This window comes from Pseudonaja textilis, chromosome 7, assembly GCF_049901715.1.
Source record: "Pseudonaja textilis isolate UNSWEBS1 chromosome 7, rPseTex1.2, whole genome shotgun sequence".
In the NCBI taxonomy this organism is placed as follows: domain Eukaryota; kingdom Metazoa; phylum Chordata; class Lepidosauria; order Squamata; family Elapidae; genus Pseudonaja; species Pseudonaja textilis.
This window is the reverse complement of record NC_141996.1, coordinates 20492400-20510478: the sequence shown is the minus strand read 5'-3', so window position 1 is coordinate 20510478 and position 18079 is coordinate 20492400. Positions and strand designations below refer to the sequence as shown.

Here is an 18079-nt window from a genome sequence, read left to right as displayed (position 1 = left end):
TTGAATCCCACCATTGCTGCTAGGTAACATAATCAGTGTGGGATTTGCTCCCTGTTGATGTACACTAGTTTGCCCTGCCAGTTTCCTAAATTTATTGAATCGTAACTCCATCAAATGCAGTAATATAAAACCCATTTAGGATGTGATTAAGTTAATGTAATAATATGTCAATTATCACCACTTTTCTCTTTCATGAATCCATAACTTTTCTTTGGTGTACCAATGCAGGCGCAAGGATACAAGGATGCAGGTAAGTCTACCCACCACCTGTCTGTGCTTTATCTCTTTTATGAAATGTTGATATGTTAACCCTTATAATTTTAAATATGTTGACAATTGCTTTTATATTTCTATTTCACTGAACTGTAAGCAGCTCAAATTCGCTTTGGATAGTGAGGTGGCTGGCGTATGGCTTTAACGTTTTCATTAAACAAACAAACTGGGTCTTCCGGGCGCTAGGGGTCGCTGTGAGAGACGTCGGCCTTCTAGCTCCCATTCCTTCCTGCCTCCTTCCTTCTCTCCCTCCCTCCCACTCTCTCAGTTCAGGTCTCAGGAAGCGTCTCCTGGAGACGCCGGGTCTGCTTCCAGTTAGAAACAGGCGGTGGTTGCCGTTGGTGGTTCCGGGTGGCTGCTGGACTGGTTTGGGCGTGGCGGCATCATGGAGCACATCCGCACCACGAAGGTAATAGCATTCTTCCCTCCGCGCCGGCCCGTTTGGCAGCCAGCTAACTGGGAGCAGACACTTAACTTGTGGCTTGGCTAATTCCTCCGGCTGCCTAGGTTCTGCTCGGTGGCAGCGGGCAACCCTTGGGATGGCCAGGATCCGCTCCCTCCGGGCTCTCCTTCCCAGCCTGCTGCCCTCCAGATGTGTAGAATCCTCACACACACCGAATTCAAAGCACGTTTAGAACTCTTTATTCATTAAAGAATTAATTTTGGGGTGAGGGGGTGCAATACTGAGTGACAATGACAATGACCTGGCTGGTGCCTGGCATTCTGTTGAAAGGGTTTTTTTTTGTTTTGGATAAGGCAGACTGCTTTCTGCGAAGTACTTGGATGTTTCAAAGGAATCGTCCACCTTTTCAGGCTCCATGCGCTCTTCCTATCTGGAGAGGCTTAAATAAATGCATTTGCATTTCGGTTATGGTTCCAACCTAAAGGTAAATAGAATTGGAATTGCAGCAGCCTGTTGCAAGGGTTGTTACTCAGGAACTTCAGCCTCTTCTTGATCCGTTGAATTATCATTTTGACAGATTTGTCTGTCGGGTTCTCTCTTTTCCTGGAAGCATATGTTAGTGGAACCTAACTAGCAGGCTTATCAGCAGCTTTTTCATTGCTTTGGATTTTTCCAGACACCAGGACTCCACAGTTAGTTGTGATCAACATCGCTGAAACCCATTGTGTGCCACTAAAGGGCACTCATTGGGTAAGCTGCCAGCAGCGCATTTAAAAAAAAATTCAAAGGGCCCACAATAAGCAAAGATGGATGCTCTTAAAAAAAACCCTTTGTTACCATTTCCATTATTTATTAGATCTTAGCATGTGATTTTGGAAAACCTTACCTCTTCCAAATTCAGCTTGTATTTTATTGTCATTCCATGTACTATTGAATTCTGGACTACAAAATACTGAGCATTGGTATGTGAAATAAATGTAATACTTAAGAAGTTTAAGCATTTTTTCAGCACTGTCATTTTTGCTGTTGAAATAACTTTTTCTCTATTTTCTTGGCTGTTGCTGTTTTTCTGTATTTGTTTATAAATTTCAAATAGCAATTCAACTGTATAATCTTGCAATAAATCATTTTGCTGGCATTTTATCATTTTCTAGGTTTGCCTACTTTTTATACACTGTTTAACGTTTCCTCATTATTCCATATGCTGTTTTTTACTTTCAAATTTGCCAAATTAAATAATGCTTTTTGAATGGTGTGTCAACAATGTGTTGTAAATTACTCTAGCACTGTTTGGCTTCTGTTTCCTCTCTATTCATGGTTTGAGCATAGACTTGGATTAATGTAATATTGATTTGTTTTCCTTGCATTCTTGTAAGTAACTGATAATAGCCTTCCTCTGCCAACAGCTCTTGCTTTATCTCTCTTTTTGCATATCAAGCAATAATTATCAGTATTTTTAACCTGGCATTTCCCTGGTCATTATAAATACATTGGTCTGTATCTCTGTCCAATAGATGAAGCACTACGTGTGAACCAGATTCTTGGAGCATACTTTTAACTTTTGTACATCTAATACTGCAGCTTAAGATATGAAGAGTTTGGCATGAACAGGACCCTCCCTTTCATAATTAGAGACACTCATGTCCTAATTTCAGTGGATTGTAGCCTAGAGCAGCTATTTCATCTCAGGCTCCCCCAGCCTGAAAATATTTCACAGCAGAATCCAGAGGACGCTCATTTTGGTCTGGCTCCAAACAAAGTGTAAGAGCATCCTCTTCAATTTTTTTTGATATTTTTGATATCTAGAAAACAATCCATGCAGACAAGAAAGAACTATATTTTTATTAACTTTAGTGTAATCTATGAGCAAACTGCATCATAAAGACAGCTTCCTGTGCAAGAAATCATTTGGTGAGTTGAGATATTCAGTTGAGATATTGTTGAATAGTTACATGCAATACTTTGCTTTTTTTAAAATGCAGGTTGAACAGGTAAAATTACTAGACCGATTCAGCACAAACATCAAGTCACAAACAGGAACTCTTTATCTTACAGCAACTCACTTGTTATTTATAGATTCCAGCCAGAAAGAGACATGGGTAAGAAGAATAAGGTTTTATGCTTGCATTCCTTTATTTATATCTTTTTCTACATTGTGTAACTTCCAAGAAACATATGGGCTGATGTGCACAACTTTTCAAAAGTGCCATGTGACATTTATGTTACAACTCTAAAGGCAGTCTTAACCATGGAAGTTGAGTGTTTAGAATCTTTATAAGATTCTTCTTAAAAATAATCTACATAAGATTTTTCTGAGCTTCATTGCCTCTATATTACAGTGTGTATTTGAAAAATTTAAAGCTTTAACTGCAGTCTCCTGTATGAAATCAATGAGGTAGAATATATAGGCTGTATTTGCCAAAACAAAATGAGAAATCTATACTGAATATGCTTAAAGCTACTTTTCAAACAGAAAAAGAGCAACAAGCAATGTTGACATAATATTACATTATTATGCTCATTATAGTGAACAAGTAGGTCCTCTCGTGTGAACCTGATGTTCACTATGTGTGTTGGTACTGCAGCTTTCAGAATGCCCACAAGCATAGCCAATTCTGAGAGACGTAGCATCAGTACATCTGGAGATAGCTAAAAACGGGATACACAGATTTTATGCATCCTCATTAAAAACTAAGATTGTTGAAAGAGCCTTATCTGTATTGTTTAACTTACAATTTTTGTGGTTTCCTGTATGCTATAGATATTACACCATCATATTGCTGCAGTGGAGAAACTTGCTTTGACTACTTCTGGCTGCCCCTTAGTGATTCAGTGTAAGAACTTCAGAACAGTCCACTTCATTGTTCCTAGAGAAAGAGACTGCCATGATATTTATAACTCTTTGCTTCAGCTGTCAAAACCAGGTAGGGGGGCAGCTTTCTTCATTTCACTTCATTTTTTTTAAAGAACTAAACAACAAAGATCAAGCTAATATTTTTCTTTTTCCCCTCACCCTGTTTCAGCAAGATACGATGAATTGTATGCCTTTTCATATAATCCAAAGCAAAACGAGGAAGAGAGAGTGCAAGGCTGGCAAATCATTGACCTCACAGAAGAATACGAACGGATGGGTGTGCCTAACTCTGAATGGCAGTTATCAGATGCTAACCACAATTATAAGGTAATAGGTTCCTCATGCATTTATGATATACCTGTTACTTTTCTAGTGCTCTCATATTTTACAGAGATCGAATGGATTTTTGAATATTAGGACAATTGCTTTCATGTTAGGGAAGGAACAATGATTGGTTTATTATCTTCTCATTTCAGAACTCTGTCTCAAAAGCACTCTCTTGATTCATATAACTTTTTAATAATTTCTTGGAGTCCCTAACTAGGTGGTTGGATGACAAGATGATCTGCAAGAACTATTCAGGTGGTACACATTAAGGTTGAAAAGCAAATCAGAATATCTGTGTTTAGACCTGTGCTTTCTTCTTTTCCTGATAACAGAGATCAAGAGTTCTCAATATCAGAAAAATGGATGAAAGTGAAAAGGAATGAAAGAATAGAATATAGTTTCGAATATAGTTTTGAGAACTCTTGATTGGAGATTCTTAAACAAGCATTTTCCTCAGATTGTATGCTTTAGGCAATTGTTTATGATTTTTCATGTGTTTTGTCTTTTGTTCTTGTATATTTTTATTGATGGTTCTTGTTTATGTTTCTCATGTCAGCTTTCAATGCAACTAGTGAGCTGTACTCTGTTAACTTATTCTTTATGTTACATTTGTATTGAAAATATATACTAAAATAGACATCTTGTAGAAAGGAAATATGGAAATCCACAGACTTAGGATAACTGGTAGTAATATTCATCAGTATATATTTTTATCACATGATTGCCCATATTTTCACTTGCTATACTTTATTGTAAGAAAGTCAGACTTTAAAGTTTAGTAATATTTTGTTTTTGAAGAACCAGGAAATTTGGAGAATTATAATGTAAACACCCTCAACTTAGCTCTGGCTTTTATCACAAACTGTTGGACAACTATATTGCCTCATGTAAATATGTGATCAGTTGCTATGGTCTCATTCCTGATCATTACATTCAGCCAGAAGATATAGACATAACTGCATTCGAAACTATATTCTATTCTTTCATTCCTTTTCACTTTCATCCATTTTTCTGATATTGAGAACTCTTAGATATCCCAACTTAGGTGTTTCTGATAAAAATGCTAATTGGATATACAACATACCTAACATGATTTTTGTTTGCAATTCCTTTTTTTAAACCTTCACAGATTTGTGAGACATATCCTAGAGACCTTTACGTTCCCAGGAGTGCAAGCAAGCCCATAATTGTTGGCAGTTCTAAATTCCGAAGCAAAGGAAGGTTCCCTGTGCTCTCATATTATCATAAAGATAATGAGGTATAGTCTGATTTCTTTTCAACGCAAGTATCTAAAGGCTATTTTCCAGTACAGGAAAAGACAAAGTGGGTAAGTACAGTAATCTAGGTCCCTAGATCTACTCTAGAGCAAAGAAATTGAATGCTAATAATGCAAGTAGTCCTTGATTTACGACCACAGTTTGGACTAGAAATTCAGTCTCTAAACAATGTGGTCATTAAATGAGTCATCACTTGATCACGCTTGATTTTACAAACTATTTTTAACTATTATTGTTAAGTGAATTATCATGATTGTTAAGTGAATCTGGCTTCCCTAATTGGCTTTGCCTGTAGGAAGCTGGCTGGGAAGGTTGCAGATCATGATCACGAGACCATGAGACATTGCAATTCTCAAATTGACATCACATGGCCATTGAGGAGGTGGACCATCATAACTTTGAGGACAAGTCATTAATTTGCTTTCTCCAAGGTTGTTAATAACTTTGAACTGTTATTAAATGAGCAGGTGTAAGTCAAGGATAAACTGTAATAATAATATGACTGCGTATTTACGACCATAATAAGTTGTCAAATGAAATAAAGAGTATTAGTTTCCTTAATTTTCTGTTTAGTTAATAATGTAGCAATTATCCATGGTTAGAAAAGTCACAGATTGGCAGTCCTTTCTCTGAGGAATCCATAGCCTGCAGCTAGGCTCACATGCGTGATCATTAGAAGCAAGTGAACATATTGGTCAATGACAATGTCAGTGACACTGATGCGAATCAGCTATTTTTGTGCAGTAAACACAAGCTGTATTTGTGTTTTAAATCATTATATAGAAGATCTGAGCATATTCTCCCTATACACACAGACACACACACCTGCCCCCCCCCCCAAAAAAAAGTTTTGCAAGTACAGATTTGAAACACTGGAGCCTTGGTTTTCCCTGTTTTATTTTGTTGTATTGCAAGATAGCAACACACTGACTTACTGTTCCTGCCTTCACCAGGTTTAAAGTGCAACCTTTTCTTTATATTTACCCCTCTTTTTTCTTACCAGGCTACCATTTGCAGATGTAGTCAACCACTCTCAGGATTCAGTGCCAGATGTCTGGAGGATGAACACATGTTGCAAGCAATAAGTAAAGCTAATCCCAATAACCACTATATGTATGTCATGGATACCCGACCAAAAGTAAGTTTGTAGCTGTGTTTTTCTTTTCTCCTATTTGGTTTTGGCATTCTCGCTGTCTTTATTCTTTAATTTTATCTATTGTTGAGGTTTTCCTGTTTTTAATATTTTAAGAGTAATTTATAAACTTCCCAGAGTCACTGGGTATCAAGCAGTATGTATGTCTGTAGAGATTTTCAGTCATCCAGGTCATGGCTGTCCCAAAGGTGCTCTTTCAAGAGGCAATTGGATTGTCTTGTTTTTTCTTTTGAAGACGTTTAGCTTCTCATCCAAGAAGCTTCTTCATTTCCCACTATCCTGTCAGAGCTGAAGAAGCTTCTTGGAGGAGAAGCAAGTTCAAAAGAAAAACAAAGTCCAGTTGCCTCCTGAAAAAGCACCTTTGGAACAAGCAGCATATATGTTTAATCAATTGTTATTGTTATTTCCTTCCTACTTATTGATTCTCAGTATTTTACAAATAGGGTCATGCAATGGCTCACATTCAGTTTGAAAAAAGTATTTGGAAATACATTTTGTAACTGCAGGTCTGTCAGGAATACTTTAATGCAACCATGCCTTTTCCTAGGATTATATGACAACTGTACAGTTCCAGAAATGATTTGATTCTTTTGGAATTGGAGATAGGTACCTTAATTCTGAAAAAAAGAATCTCTCTGGAATGAAGTCCAAAGTGTTGCATAGCAGTATTACTAACGTCTTAGGTGGAAAATATCAAATTGGATTGTTGTAATCCATACTGTTCTGGATTTCTTTTAGGATCCAGTATGAGCAATATGATCATTATCATCATCACCACTTGTTTTGTTTTTAGGAGTTTACACGTTCTTTGAAAGAAGGGGTGCTTCAAAATATTCATATAAAGCACTACTTTTCAAATCCTAAAGCAATCCTGATTTTTTTCTAGGCCCATGGTGCTGTTTTTGGATTTCTCAAACTTTTTGCACAACCATGTTCCTTAAAGAGACATTTTGGTTTGTAAATTGTGGCTTATGTCTTCAAGGTTAGCTAATTGTAACTTAATTTAATAACCAATAGTTAAATATATCATGGGTTACCATACTTTGTGAGTAGTAGAATAGGAAGACTTTCTCAATTCTCAATATGTTGTGAAAACTATCATGTTCATTTTATTTTCCTTATTTATTTTAAATGCCACTCTATTCCCAAAGGATCTGAGTGACTTACAGGAAACTAAGATATCTGAGGATACTGAGTTGGGAGGCAGCATGGCTAATCATTTGAGTTAGGAGAAAGAATCATGCAAAATCACAACAGTCTTAAGGCTTAGAAGCCAAGTTATAAAAATATAATTTTCTTCTGTTTCATATTGTTCAGGAAATTATAATAATTGTATATTGCTTTGCTTCCTATACATGATTAAACCTTTTTCTCCAAGCTGAATGCAATGGCCAATAGAGCAGCAGGTAAAGGCTATGAAAATGAAGATAATTATTCCAACATTAGATTCCAATTTGTTGGTATTGAAAATATCCATGTAATGAGATCAAGCCTGCAAAAGCTTCTGGAAGGTATGAATATGTGTGCCTTTCACTAATACTAAACATTTCTCGAGTACAAGATTCACTCTTGCAAAAAAGTGATTTTACATAAATCAAGTTCATATCAAAGGATTTATTGAAATAGTGTATTTCTCATGCTATACATATTGCTAATGTGAAATTCTACTTTCCAGTATTATGAGAGCTTATCCTCTTAATGAGATTTCCTCTGTTGAATATATTTCAGTTCAATTAAAACAGCTACATTTTTAATGTAAACAAGGCAGAATCATTGGGAGTCGTGCAGTATATACATTTAATCAGTTTTTAGGGTTTCATTTATGTATTGATTATTTCAGAAATTATTAAAGATTGCCATCCTAGTAATGGATATTTTATTAAACATTTATATGAATGTATAAATTATATACATATTTAATATAATGCATAATATATGTACTTATTTAATTACAATGTATTTATATAATATAATTAATATATCATTTAAATATTACTTAATTGTGGGAAGCTGCCTAATTGGAATTTCATGATTCCTTCGAGTTTAGCAGCTATTAGCACTATTTACAATAGTGATGGACAGTCCATCTGAGGAGACTGAGGAGTCGTATCTTATCAAACAAGTGCATGGCTGCATTAGTGATTCCTCATAGTAAGTATTTAAATGATAAAAGACAAGTGTGCATTCTAAACAACAGGAACATATTGAGTAAGATGATGGATGCACTCTTTTCAAGTATAATTATGTTAATTTATAAGACGAAAGGACTGTTTACACTAGATTGCTTCCGCATAATTAACAGTTAATACAAGAAACCAGAGTTTGAGACAGATTGGGGTATAAACAGGATATATAAAAGAAACTGGGATAGAGAAAAATGCTTCATATGTTTAACAAGTTCAGAAATTCAGATTTCTTCATACAGTTGCTAATCCACTTTTGATTCTTGCACAGAGAGCTGCTACTATTGCACTTGAATTTATCTGTGTTTCATTTTATTTTAGTTTGTGGAACAAGAGGCCTCTCAGTTAATGATTTTCTGTCTGGCTTGGAGAGCTCTGGATGGCTGCGACACATCAAGGCAGTGTTGGATGCTGCTATCTTCTTAGCTAAAGTAATTTGCATTTAATAATTTGTCAAAAGTTGTTAATACTGTATTATTCATTTGAGAATATAGATGGCCTTCAGTAAACACCATCAGATCAAGAGAATTTGGAAATTTCATTTCTAAAGTCTTCAACCATAGCTCAGTAGTAGAGCATATGTGTTTAATTAGAAAATCCCACATTCTGTTTGGAATTTGCCTTTTTAAAAAAGAAGTATATATCATGTTAATCACAACTGGCCACTACCTGACTTCCTAAGTAGTTTAGGTCAGTTCTTGTTATTATTTATTAAATTTATATGCTATTCATGTCACATGTATTAACTAAATATTTAGTTGGTAAGCATTCAATCCTGCCATAAGGCAATCGGTTGTGTTTCTAAAGTAAAGGAGCCAAAACTAATAGCTTAAGCAGTGATAATCATATTTTGTCATTAAGGCAAACAAGGTTATGTGGGTTGAATACTCTTGAGGGAAATTACTCTTTTCCCTCAAGCAATCAGCTGTAAATAATTGTTGAACAATTAGGTGAGATCCAGACATAAATACGCTGTCCCGGAGTGATTATGAGGAATTCTGGGAATTGAAGTCCATACATCTTAAAGTTGCCAAAGTTGAGAACACAGGCCTACAAATACGTTGAGAGTGCATTCCCAGAATTTATTTCCACTGTGACATAGATTACAGATCCTCTGGTTCTGCATTTAGGTTGGCCAGAATGTTTGGGAGTTAAGAGTTCCAGCTCATTTGAAGAATTCTTGAAAGGCTGGAATGAATTAAATATTTTAATTCAGTTGAGCGGTTGAATTCATTTTCTTTGTTATACACACATCAGTAAGCTTTGATCTCTTCACAGGCCATAGCTTTTGAGAGTGCAAGTGTATTAGTACATTGTTCTGATGGTTGGGACCGGACATCTCAGGTCTGTTCCTTGGGTTCTCTATTACTGGATCCCTTTTATAGAACAATTAAAGGATTCATGGTAAGTATGCAAAGCAAGCTTAAGTCACACTCGGCCAATGTTAAAGCTCACCAACTTTATTAAATTTGCATAATTTTGTGTTTCAGATGTGTTCATCTGCTTAATAATGAAGCTATTGAACATAGCACTGTGCATTAACGTTCAAACGTAATTAAATTATACAGTGGATCCCAATTCAAATAATTCTTGAATCAGTAAGAGTCAGATATTAACTACATATGAATTTTAAAATAAGTAATTTCAAAAATGTTTGAAACAGATAAAGAAAACCAGACATTATACTGATATTTTCTCAATAAATGGGGAAAAAGATTATAAGCTATTGATGTGTTTCTGGTGCTAATTTTAAGTTGTAAGCACGCCAGTTGAGTCTGCTATATCCGGTAACTTGGACTAGATATAAAGATTTCCTCTGTGCCTTGTTTTTTAAATCCTGTAATTAATGAACTTTACAGTGTTATTTGAAACCTGCATTTTATGTTTCTTTTACTTGTGGTATTTATATAGAAAGATATATGTATAATATAGGTAATTCTCACTGACCACAACTGGGATTGGTATCTCCATTGCTACAATTACAATTATACAATTGTATAAGTACAATTATTAAGTATGATATTATGTGATCACACCAACATGTCAGTTCTAGCTGCGTTAATCACATGCAGTCATTAAGGGTGATGTCATGTGACCACAACTTGCAACTTCCTTCCAGCTTCGCCATTGGCTTTGCCTATTAGAAGCTGACTGTGAAGGACGCCAATGGCAATCATGACTGCAGGATGCTGCAACTGTTGTAAGCATACACTGGTTGCCAAGCATCCAAACTGTGAACATGTGACCGTGGGGACACTGTGATAACCATAGTGCCCAGAACCTGTCACACACATCCTCCTGTTCTAGCAACGGTATAACTTTGAATGGTTGGTAAGCAAGGAGTACTTGTAGTCCTCATCTTCCAGCTCTGGAAAACTTGTTTTGTTTTCTCTATCGAGCTAAGAAATCCAGAATGAAAATGGTGACTTGGGAAATATTTTTTAAATTAAAACATAAAGCATACTACATGATTAAAAACTGATACATGATTTCTTCTAGGTTTTGGTGGAAAAAGACTGGATTGCTTTTGGACACAAATTTTCAGATAGGTAATGTTTTTCATTTTAAAAAGTCTACATTTGAATTCTTTATGTAATGTGCTTTATCATGTTAAACTAATATGCAGTGTATAAGCCTGCATATTGTAATCTTGTTCAAACATATTTCAGTTTAAATTAGAAATATATATTTACTTTGTTTTAGAACAGTTGATTGCTTTATATACTATTCAAGATTTTATAAAGATTGAAAAAATAAACCCGAGCAGCCTTATTTCCAATTTAATTAACTGACTTAACTCTTAACTGTTCAGATTTTTTTGAATGCTATACAGCCCTTTTCTGATTTTTAGCAGGTTGTATGTTCAAATGATCACACACACCCAACACTCTTTCTCTCGCTGGAAGAGCTATCCTTATTGCAAAGGATTTTTTGGCAAAACAGTCATAGACCATTAACAATAAGTACCTTTGCCATTATTACTTGCATAGATGCTGCATAAGCTTCAATTCCCCCCCACCCCCCTTCTATTTTCTGTTATTTTTCTAACTGGACTTAAAATTAAAAATTTATATTTGAATCATTAAGGTCCAAATGCTGCACACAGTTTCCCCAATGTAATTGTTGTGATGTATTTCAGACAGCATTCTATTCCATGCCAAGAAAGCCATTTCTCTATGCCCTGTTAATAGACATAAATAGGGCAGGAAATAGAGCAAACACACTAATTTTGCAGAGTGGGTAGTGCTGAAATTTTTAAGGATTTCTTTTGGAGGATTTGGGGTTTTGCATGGAGTGTTATGGATACCTAAGTCATTGGAAGGCTAAAGGCAATCATTTTGTTCCTTAAACCTATGCAATCCATCCCCTCCCCAAAATCAAATGCCAATATTTCGCTTTGAACAATCTAGAGGTCCCTGGGAGCCATAAGATATCAGCCACTCCAAACTATATGGTGGACTGGGTGTGAAACAAGTCAGGATCCCCAAAAAGCAATTTTATAGCGAGCGCTGTGTTCTCTTGTGGCAGTCCAGTGGACGTGCCTAGAAATTTTTTTGTGCCTGAGTAATGATTGCCCTCTTAACTGTGTTAAAAGTATAATACAGAAAAAAGGTTTACAAAAGGACATTTCATTTCATTTTTTACAAGTCTTTATGTGTAACCATAGACTGCTTAGTGAACGTTCCTCATATACTCTGGGAAATGCATCATTTTTATCTCTCACTAACTAACATGGAATATTATATTTTATAGATGTGGACAACTGGATGGTGACCCAAAGGAAATATCCCCAGTGTTTGCCCAATTTTTAGAATGCGTCTGGCACCTGACAGAGCAGTTTCCACAGGCCTTTGAGTACAATGAAGCTTTTCTCCTTCAGATCCATGAGCACATCCATTCCTGCCAGTTTGGAAACTTCATTGGAAACTGCCAAAAAGAACGAGAGGAGCTCAAGTAAGGCTCTTAGGAACAATATATTACCACAGAACTGCACTTCTCCATATATTCCTCCCTCCTCCCTTGTGTCTTTTCTTCCACCATTTTTGTGCTACAATTAAAAAGCCTCCCACTGTTCTTACAGATCAATACAGAAAGGAAGTCCCCATCTTCAGGGACTTACAGTCTGAAAAAAAAAATCACTGTCTAAAGTATGGGAGGGACAACAGTTTAAAATAAAATTTCAAAAGAGAAAAAAAGGAGAGGAGAGGGAGGGGAGGGGAATGTGGTGGCAAAACAGAAATAAGAGTTCCAGTACTTAATCTTTCTTTCTGCTACAGCCTAATGGAATGGCTGCACTTTACTGCCAAAAGTAGTCAAAGAGTTTCCCCTCAGGGCTATTAAATATTTAACTATCAGATAAAATCAGTACTAGAAATCAAGCTTTGCTAGGCTGAACAGGGAGGTAGCTCTTTTAAGTGCTGATGGCTTAGAATCCTTTTTCACATGGAGGAAACACTTACATATTGTGGTGGGGGGAGAGAAAGCTACTTGTTTGGGTTTTAATATGTGCAAAATCTTCCTGAGATTAATATATTTCTTTAATATAGACGGAAACCACATGAACCTAAGTCCTCCTTCGATATCTTTTCTTTTCCTCCCTTTGATGGCCATTTTACATCCTGAAATTCCTTCCAGTCAGTTTGTTGGGTGTGAGCTTTGGAACCGAATAGATATCCGTCTTGTAACCTCTTTTTTGTCCTCTTTAAATTAGGGAATGTTTGTGGGATAGAAATGGGCAGGAAGGCAGTGTTAAACAGTTCTTTGTAGTTCATAATTGTAATTTAACTCTGTTCTTTATGCCTTTCTTATCATAAATATCTCACATTTTGTGCACCTTGATACAGTGTAGATATTCCTCAGCCACTGCCAAATGTTTAATTCTAGGCTCTCATTATTTTAAGATTGAAAGAGAAGACTTTTTCCTTGTGGCCTTTTCTTTTGGATGACCGCAGGAAATACCTAAATCCAATCTACAATGAACATTTTTCACGGTCACTTTCAATTCTGGAGCCGGATACAGCTGCTTTTAATTTTAAGTAAGTTTCAATGTATGCATTTTATAAACCCATCACCTGGATTGGAGTATTAACGTAGCATTGTGTTGATAACATACAGGTTTTGGAGAAACATGTATCATCAGTTTGATCACACAATGCATCCCCGGCAATCTGTATTCAGCCATGTGATGAGCCTGAGTGAGCAAAATAAACAACTGGAAAAAGATATTAAAGAATTGGAAAATGTGAGTGTTGGCAACTAATTTCACTCCTGACTCCAAAATAGGACCAGCTTCCCCCTCAAAAATAATTTCCTTATTCCAAAATTAGGAGTGATTTTAATCTCCATTCATTGTTTCGTGTAGTATTTATAGTTTGGCGGAGGGTTGCTTTTGTGTTTTGCCATTGGATATAGAAAATAAGAGTCCACTGATTTGATATCCAGTTGAATTTTTTGATTTCTTGTACTACAGTCTCCAGTACTAGCATTTTTACTACTTTACAGTAGATAGCTGATTGTAATAGTAAATTGGTAAAATCACTTCAGTCTAGAGTTACTGCTCACCGGGAACAGGAGGATGGATGGATGAACAATCAATACAATAATTTTCTATTTATTTATATTGTCATATTTATATTTATATTAGAAGTGGTAACCCCTTGAGAGCTGTATGCAATGTAATTTCATTTTAATGTATGCCAATTAGCGTACATTCAAAGTGACAATAAAGTATCCTAAGTCTAAGCCTACTACAGGGAAGCAGTGGGTGAAACTGGAGACCAAAGTGAGAGGAAACCCTTATTTAGTCCATGATATCTTCAAGTAGAAGGTTAGATTAACATAACTGGAAAGGGCCTCCAGTGGAGGGTAGGAAGGCCATTACTTGTCAGAGGAGACAACGTAAAAGCCAGTGACTAGACTTAGCTACAAAGTAGTTTCCTATCCAAAAGACTGGAGGCTAGAATAAGTACTATTTATTACTAGTGAGACAGTTGAAAGAAAAGAGATAAAAGCTACTAATTCTGAATTATGTTTCTTAATATTAGAAATTGGGCCACAATTTACACAAGGATTTGGATGCTGTCTTTGCCAAGGAATCTGTCTGTCCCGTGTCACCAGGAGTTAAAACCTCACTCTGCTTTAAGAAGGAGCAGCCTCTCTTTGACGAGAATGACTGTGTTCGGACAATAGAGGGCTCCAACACAGCAGACAACCGATACAGCGAGTACATGGAAGAGTTCTCCAAAACAGAGCCTACTGTTGTCAGCCTGGAATACGGAGTGGCAAAAATGACCTGTTAAATGTCACACAAAGCAGTTCTGCTTTTCTGAAAAGATTGAAGTTCAGGACAGGGCATTGTGAGTCTGATCTCTTGGAATGTAACCAAAAACTGATGTGTGCAATGGAGTGCTTCATTAACGTAGACTAGAGTGCACATTAGTTTTGAAAATGTCATTCTTATAAGAGGTAATTGAATTTAATGATGTTGAAAAGGATATGAAGAACTTAGAAAACCTATTATGGGAAATTGGGGAATGAAAGTCAAACATCACAATAAATTATAGCTACACTAGCTTATTCCAAATGGTCATTGGTTTTGATTCTGATGGAGTCATAGTAAACCCATTGAAATTAGTGAGATTTAAACAAGCCAAGATTTCAGTGAATCGACTAACATATGATTACTACTAATTCACCCAGTCTGATTATTGCCAAATAGTAAATGATATTTGAATGTTTGCTTTTAGGATGAAGACAATTTACTGGGATCAGTGAACATCTGTATATAAATGTAAAGTGGGTGTATGTTCCTGTTTATTGCCTGTTACAGTATTTACAGTGATATTTACATCATTAATTAGTATCAAGGTAGTAAGAATGATATTCAAATATATTTGTTCTGCTCATGTTTTGAGAGCAGTTCATTTAGAATATCTAAAATATGCTTAGTGACTTCTTTAAATTATTCTCTTTCAAAACAGTACCATGAGATTCACATCAGTAATTATGGAATATCAATTTCATGTATTCAGTTTTAACCAATTATAGAAGTAAGAAACCTTTCTCTCTTTTTACTTTATGATGAAGCTCTAGTTATAAAAATAAGTTTAAAAAAAAGGTTTTCTACCTGGTTAATAAGTTAAAATTTTAGCCCCAAGTCTGTGTACCTTCCATATACTTCTGTCCAGCTATTAGAAGTACAGTTCAGTTGATAAAAATGGATAAACCAGGAGTGTCGCATGTATTTCAGAATTGGAGTACTCATTTCCAAGAATAGGCTATATTTCAGAGTTGTCATATTTTTAGGCTTCTTGCAGTTCTGTATAAAGAAACTTGAGCATTCAGTAAAATGGAAAGTATAAGAACTCTACCTTTTTGATTGGATATATTTGCAGTATCTGGCAAGCTTTTAATCTGTTTTGTAAATCTGCTTTAGAAGGTGGAGCTTAATTTGAAATAAAAAGCTTGTTTTTCAGTCAGTAGGATTATCACATTAATGTATAAGGTGAATAAATGTGAATTACTAATCAAGTAGCCACTTTTGGGTAAAGGCTAAGAACAAACTAAAATTTAGGTCTACAAGCCAAGATGACTGTAGAATCTCAGATGTTTTGAAAATGTATTAATGTTGACATTTACTATCCAGGACAGTATCCCAAAGTCACAGGAAACAGATCTCCAGTTAAGCAGAATGCTTAGGTAAAAAGATATGCTATGTATTTGTATAGTAAATCAGTGTGTTCCCAATATCTTTGTTTTTACTTCAGCAGAAAAAGGAATGGATTTGCATTAGTGGGACTCTGTCTCTGTTTGCTTTCTCACAATTTGTTTTAATTGTTCAAATGAAGAAAAGAAAATTAATATTGAAAGCTGATATGGTAAACAGGCATGCCTTGGGGATATCAAACATCCCAGGTGGTATAATAGGTAATTTGTACCTGAGGGACCAAATGCTTATTACACACACAGTGAAAATTAAGTTTAGCTTTGCAGTAATCATTGAAGGCTGCGTGAACATTACCGCCATTGGGCTATATAAAACCTGGCACAGTTGGCTGTCTCATTCTATCTTGGTTGGGATCCAGTCACACTAATAATAGGTAAGGAGAATAATAACAGGTAAGGAGAATCTTACCTAAAACACTTCAAGGGTCACATTATAACAATATGAAGAAGGAATAAGTGGCAAAAAATAAGTTTTTTGATATCCATGATAGACCTATTTAACTACAAAAACCGATTAAAAGGAGAAAATGGGATCTATCATTTACCTAAGAGATGGTGCATTCTCATTTATTTTGCCTGTTTAGGCATTGTGCAGATCTTGCACAGCAGTAATTTTGAAAAATGTTAGGGCAGAGAAATTTGGATCTCTAGTTGTTTTTCTCTCCAGTTTCTTCCTATAGATTAATAATCGCTTGTTATCAGATATACTTAAAGTATAAGACCAAACATTGTATTACAAATTATTTCTTGCAACTGTGTTCTGATTAAAAAAAACAAACTGTGTAGCTGCATTAATCTTGCTGAACAGTTATATAAGTAGCTTCTTGAATCATCTTCAATAGTAGAAATGCAGGTCTTTGGATATTTCATGTCTCATGTAAAATTATCTGCCTATATTTGTTTCATATTCTACTTTTCCATCAGGAGCTGAAGGTGGTTTGCATAGTCCTCCCTATTTTTCCCCACAACAACCACCCTGTGAAATAGGTTGGGTTAAGAGAGAGTGACTGAACCAAAATCACCCTTTGATAGCTGAGGTGGGCTCCCTCCCCCCTCCCTCTCTCCCCTCCCCTCCTATTACTGGGATGCAAGAGAAACGAGGAATCAGAATACTTGAGAGACAGATTATAACAGGATGCCCTCCACCTGAGTGCTCTTAATGAATGTAATTGCTGGAATGACTGATCTAGCAAAATGTATAACTTATACATCAGATGCAGATGACTGGAACCTAGCTATGTGACAGTTTTTAAACAGAGAATCAGGAAAGTATAGGCTACTCAGCTTCATGTTTGTCCTTAACAAATTATTGAAATGATTATTAAAGAATGAATAACTGCCCACAGCTTTACTGAGAAAAAAATCCATATAGATGGCAGTGATTACATCAATTCTGTGCTTGGATTTTCAGAAGTCTAACAAGGTTCCTTACCTAAAACTCTAAAGAAGAGTTAGTGTCAGGCTGTGTATTGGCTAAAAAGGAGAAAGTGGAGAGTAGAAATAAATATTGATCATGGATGTAAGAAGCGGAGTTCTTTAAGGATCTGTATTGAAACTAATGCTTTTTAACTTATTCATAAATGATCTTATACTAAGTAGTAAATATGTCAAATGTGGATAACTCTGTTTATGATGGTGGTGAATAATAAAAAAAAAATCTTTAAATTGGATGAGTAGTCAACCAAATTGCAAGTGTGATTCAGTTTAAATGGGTGTAAAGTCTGCCCCGTTTGGGGCAAAGCATTCTTAACATCACCATATGAATTGGTATGATTGATGTAAGTACCAGAAAAAGATCTTGGAATTCTGAAGGTGGTAGTTGTGGGGAAAAAAAACAATTCTATTCTGGGGATCATTAAGATAAGAGTTGAAAATAAAACTGCC

The 18079-nt window shown here is 35.7% G+C and overlaps 1 protein-coding gene across 4 annotated transcripts; it reads left to right on the top strand.

The window, feature by feature from the left end:
* The first annotated feature begins 469 nt into the window (after positions 1 to 469).
* MTMR6 (myotubularin related protein 6) lies at positions 470 to 17865 on the top strand. 4 transcript variants are annotated; one of them, XM_087937165.1, is made up of 15 exons: positions 565 to 682; positions 2191 to 2437; positions 2659 to 2775; positions 3438 to 3600; positions 3700 to 3857; positions 4987 to 5115; positions 6138 to 6272; positions 7666 to 7798; positions 8792 to 8901; positions 9749 to 9874; positions 10970 to 11019; positions 12224 to 12424; positions 13372 to 13506; positions 13586 to 13712; positions 14515 to 17865. In XM_087937165.1, exons 5-15 carry the CDS (start codon positions 3804 to 3806, stop codon positions 14767 to 14769), a joined length of 1455 nt encoding a protein of 484 aa, XP_087793291.1. In that variant the 5' UTR covers positions 565 to 682; positions 2191 to 2437; positions 2659 to 2775; positions 3438 to 3600; positions 3700 to 3803; the 3' UTR covers positions 14770 to 17865. The 4 variants fall into 4 exon arrangements, with proteins under 4 accessions (XP_026564571.1, XP_087793292.1, XP_087793291.1 ...); XM_087937167.1 differs by having other exon boundaries at positions 633 to 682; positions 2732 to 2775; XM_026708786.2 differs by lacking the exon at positions 2191 to 2437 and having other exon boundaries at positions 470 to 682.
* Positions 17866 to 18079: the final 214 nt, after the last annotated feature.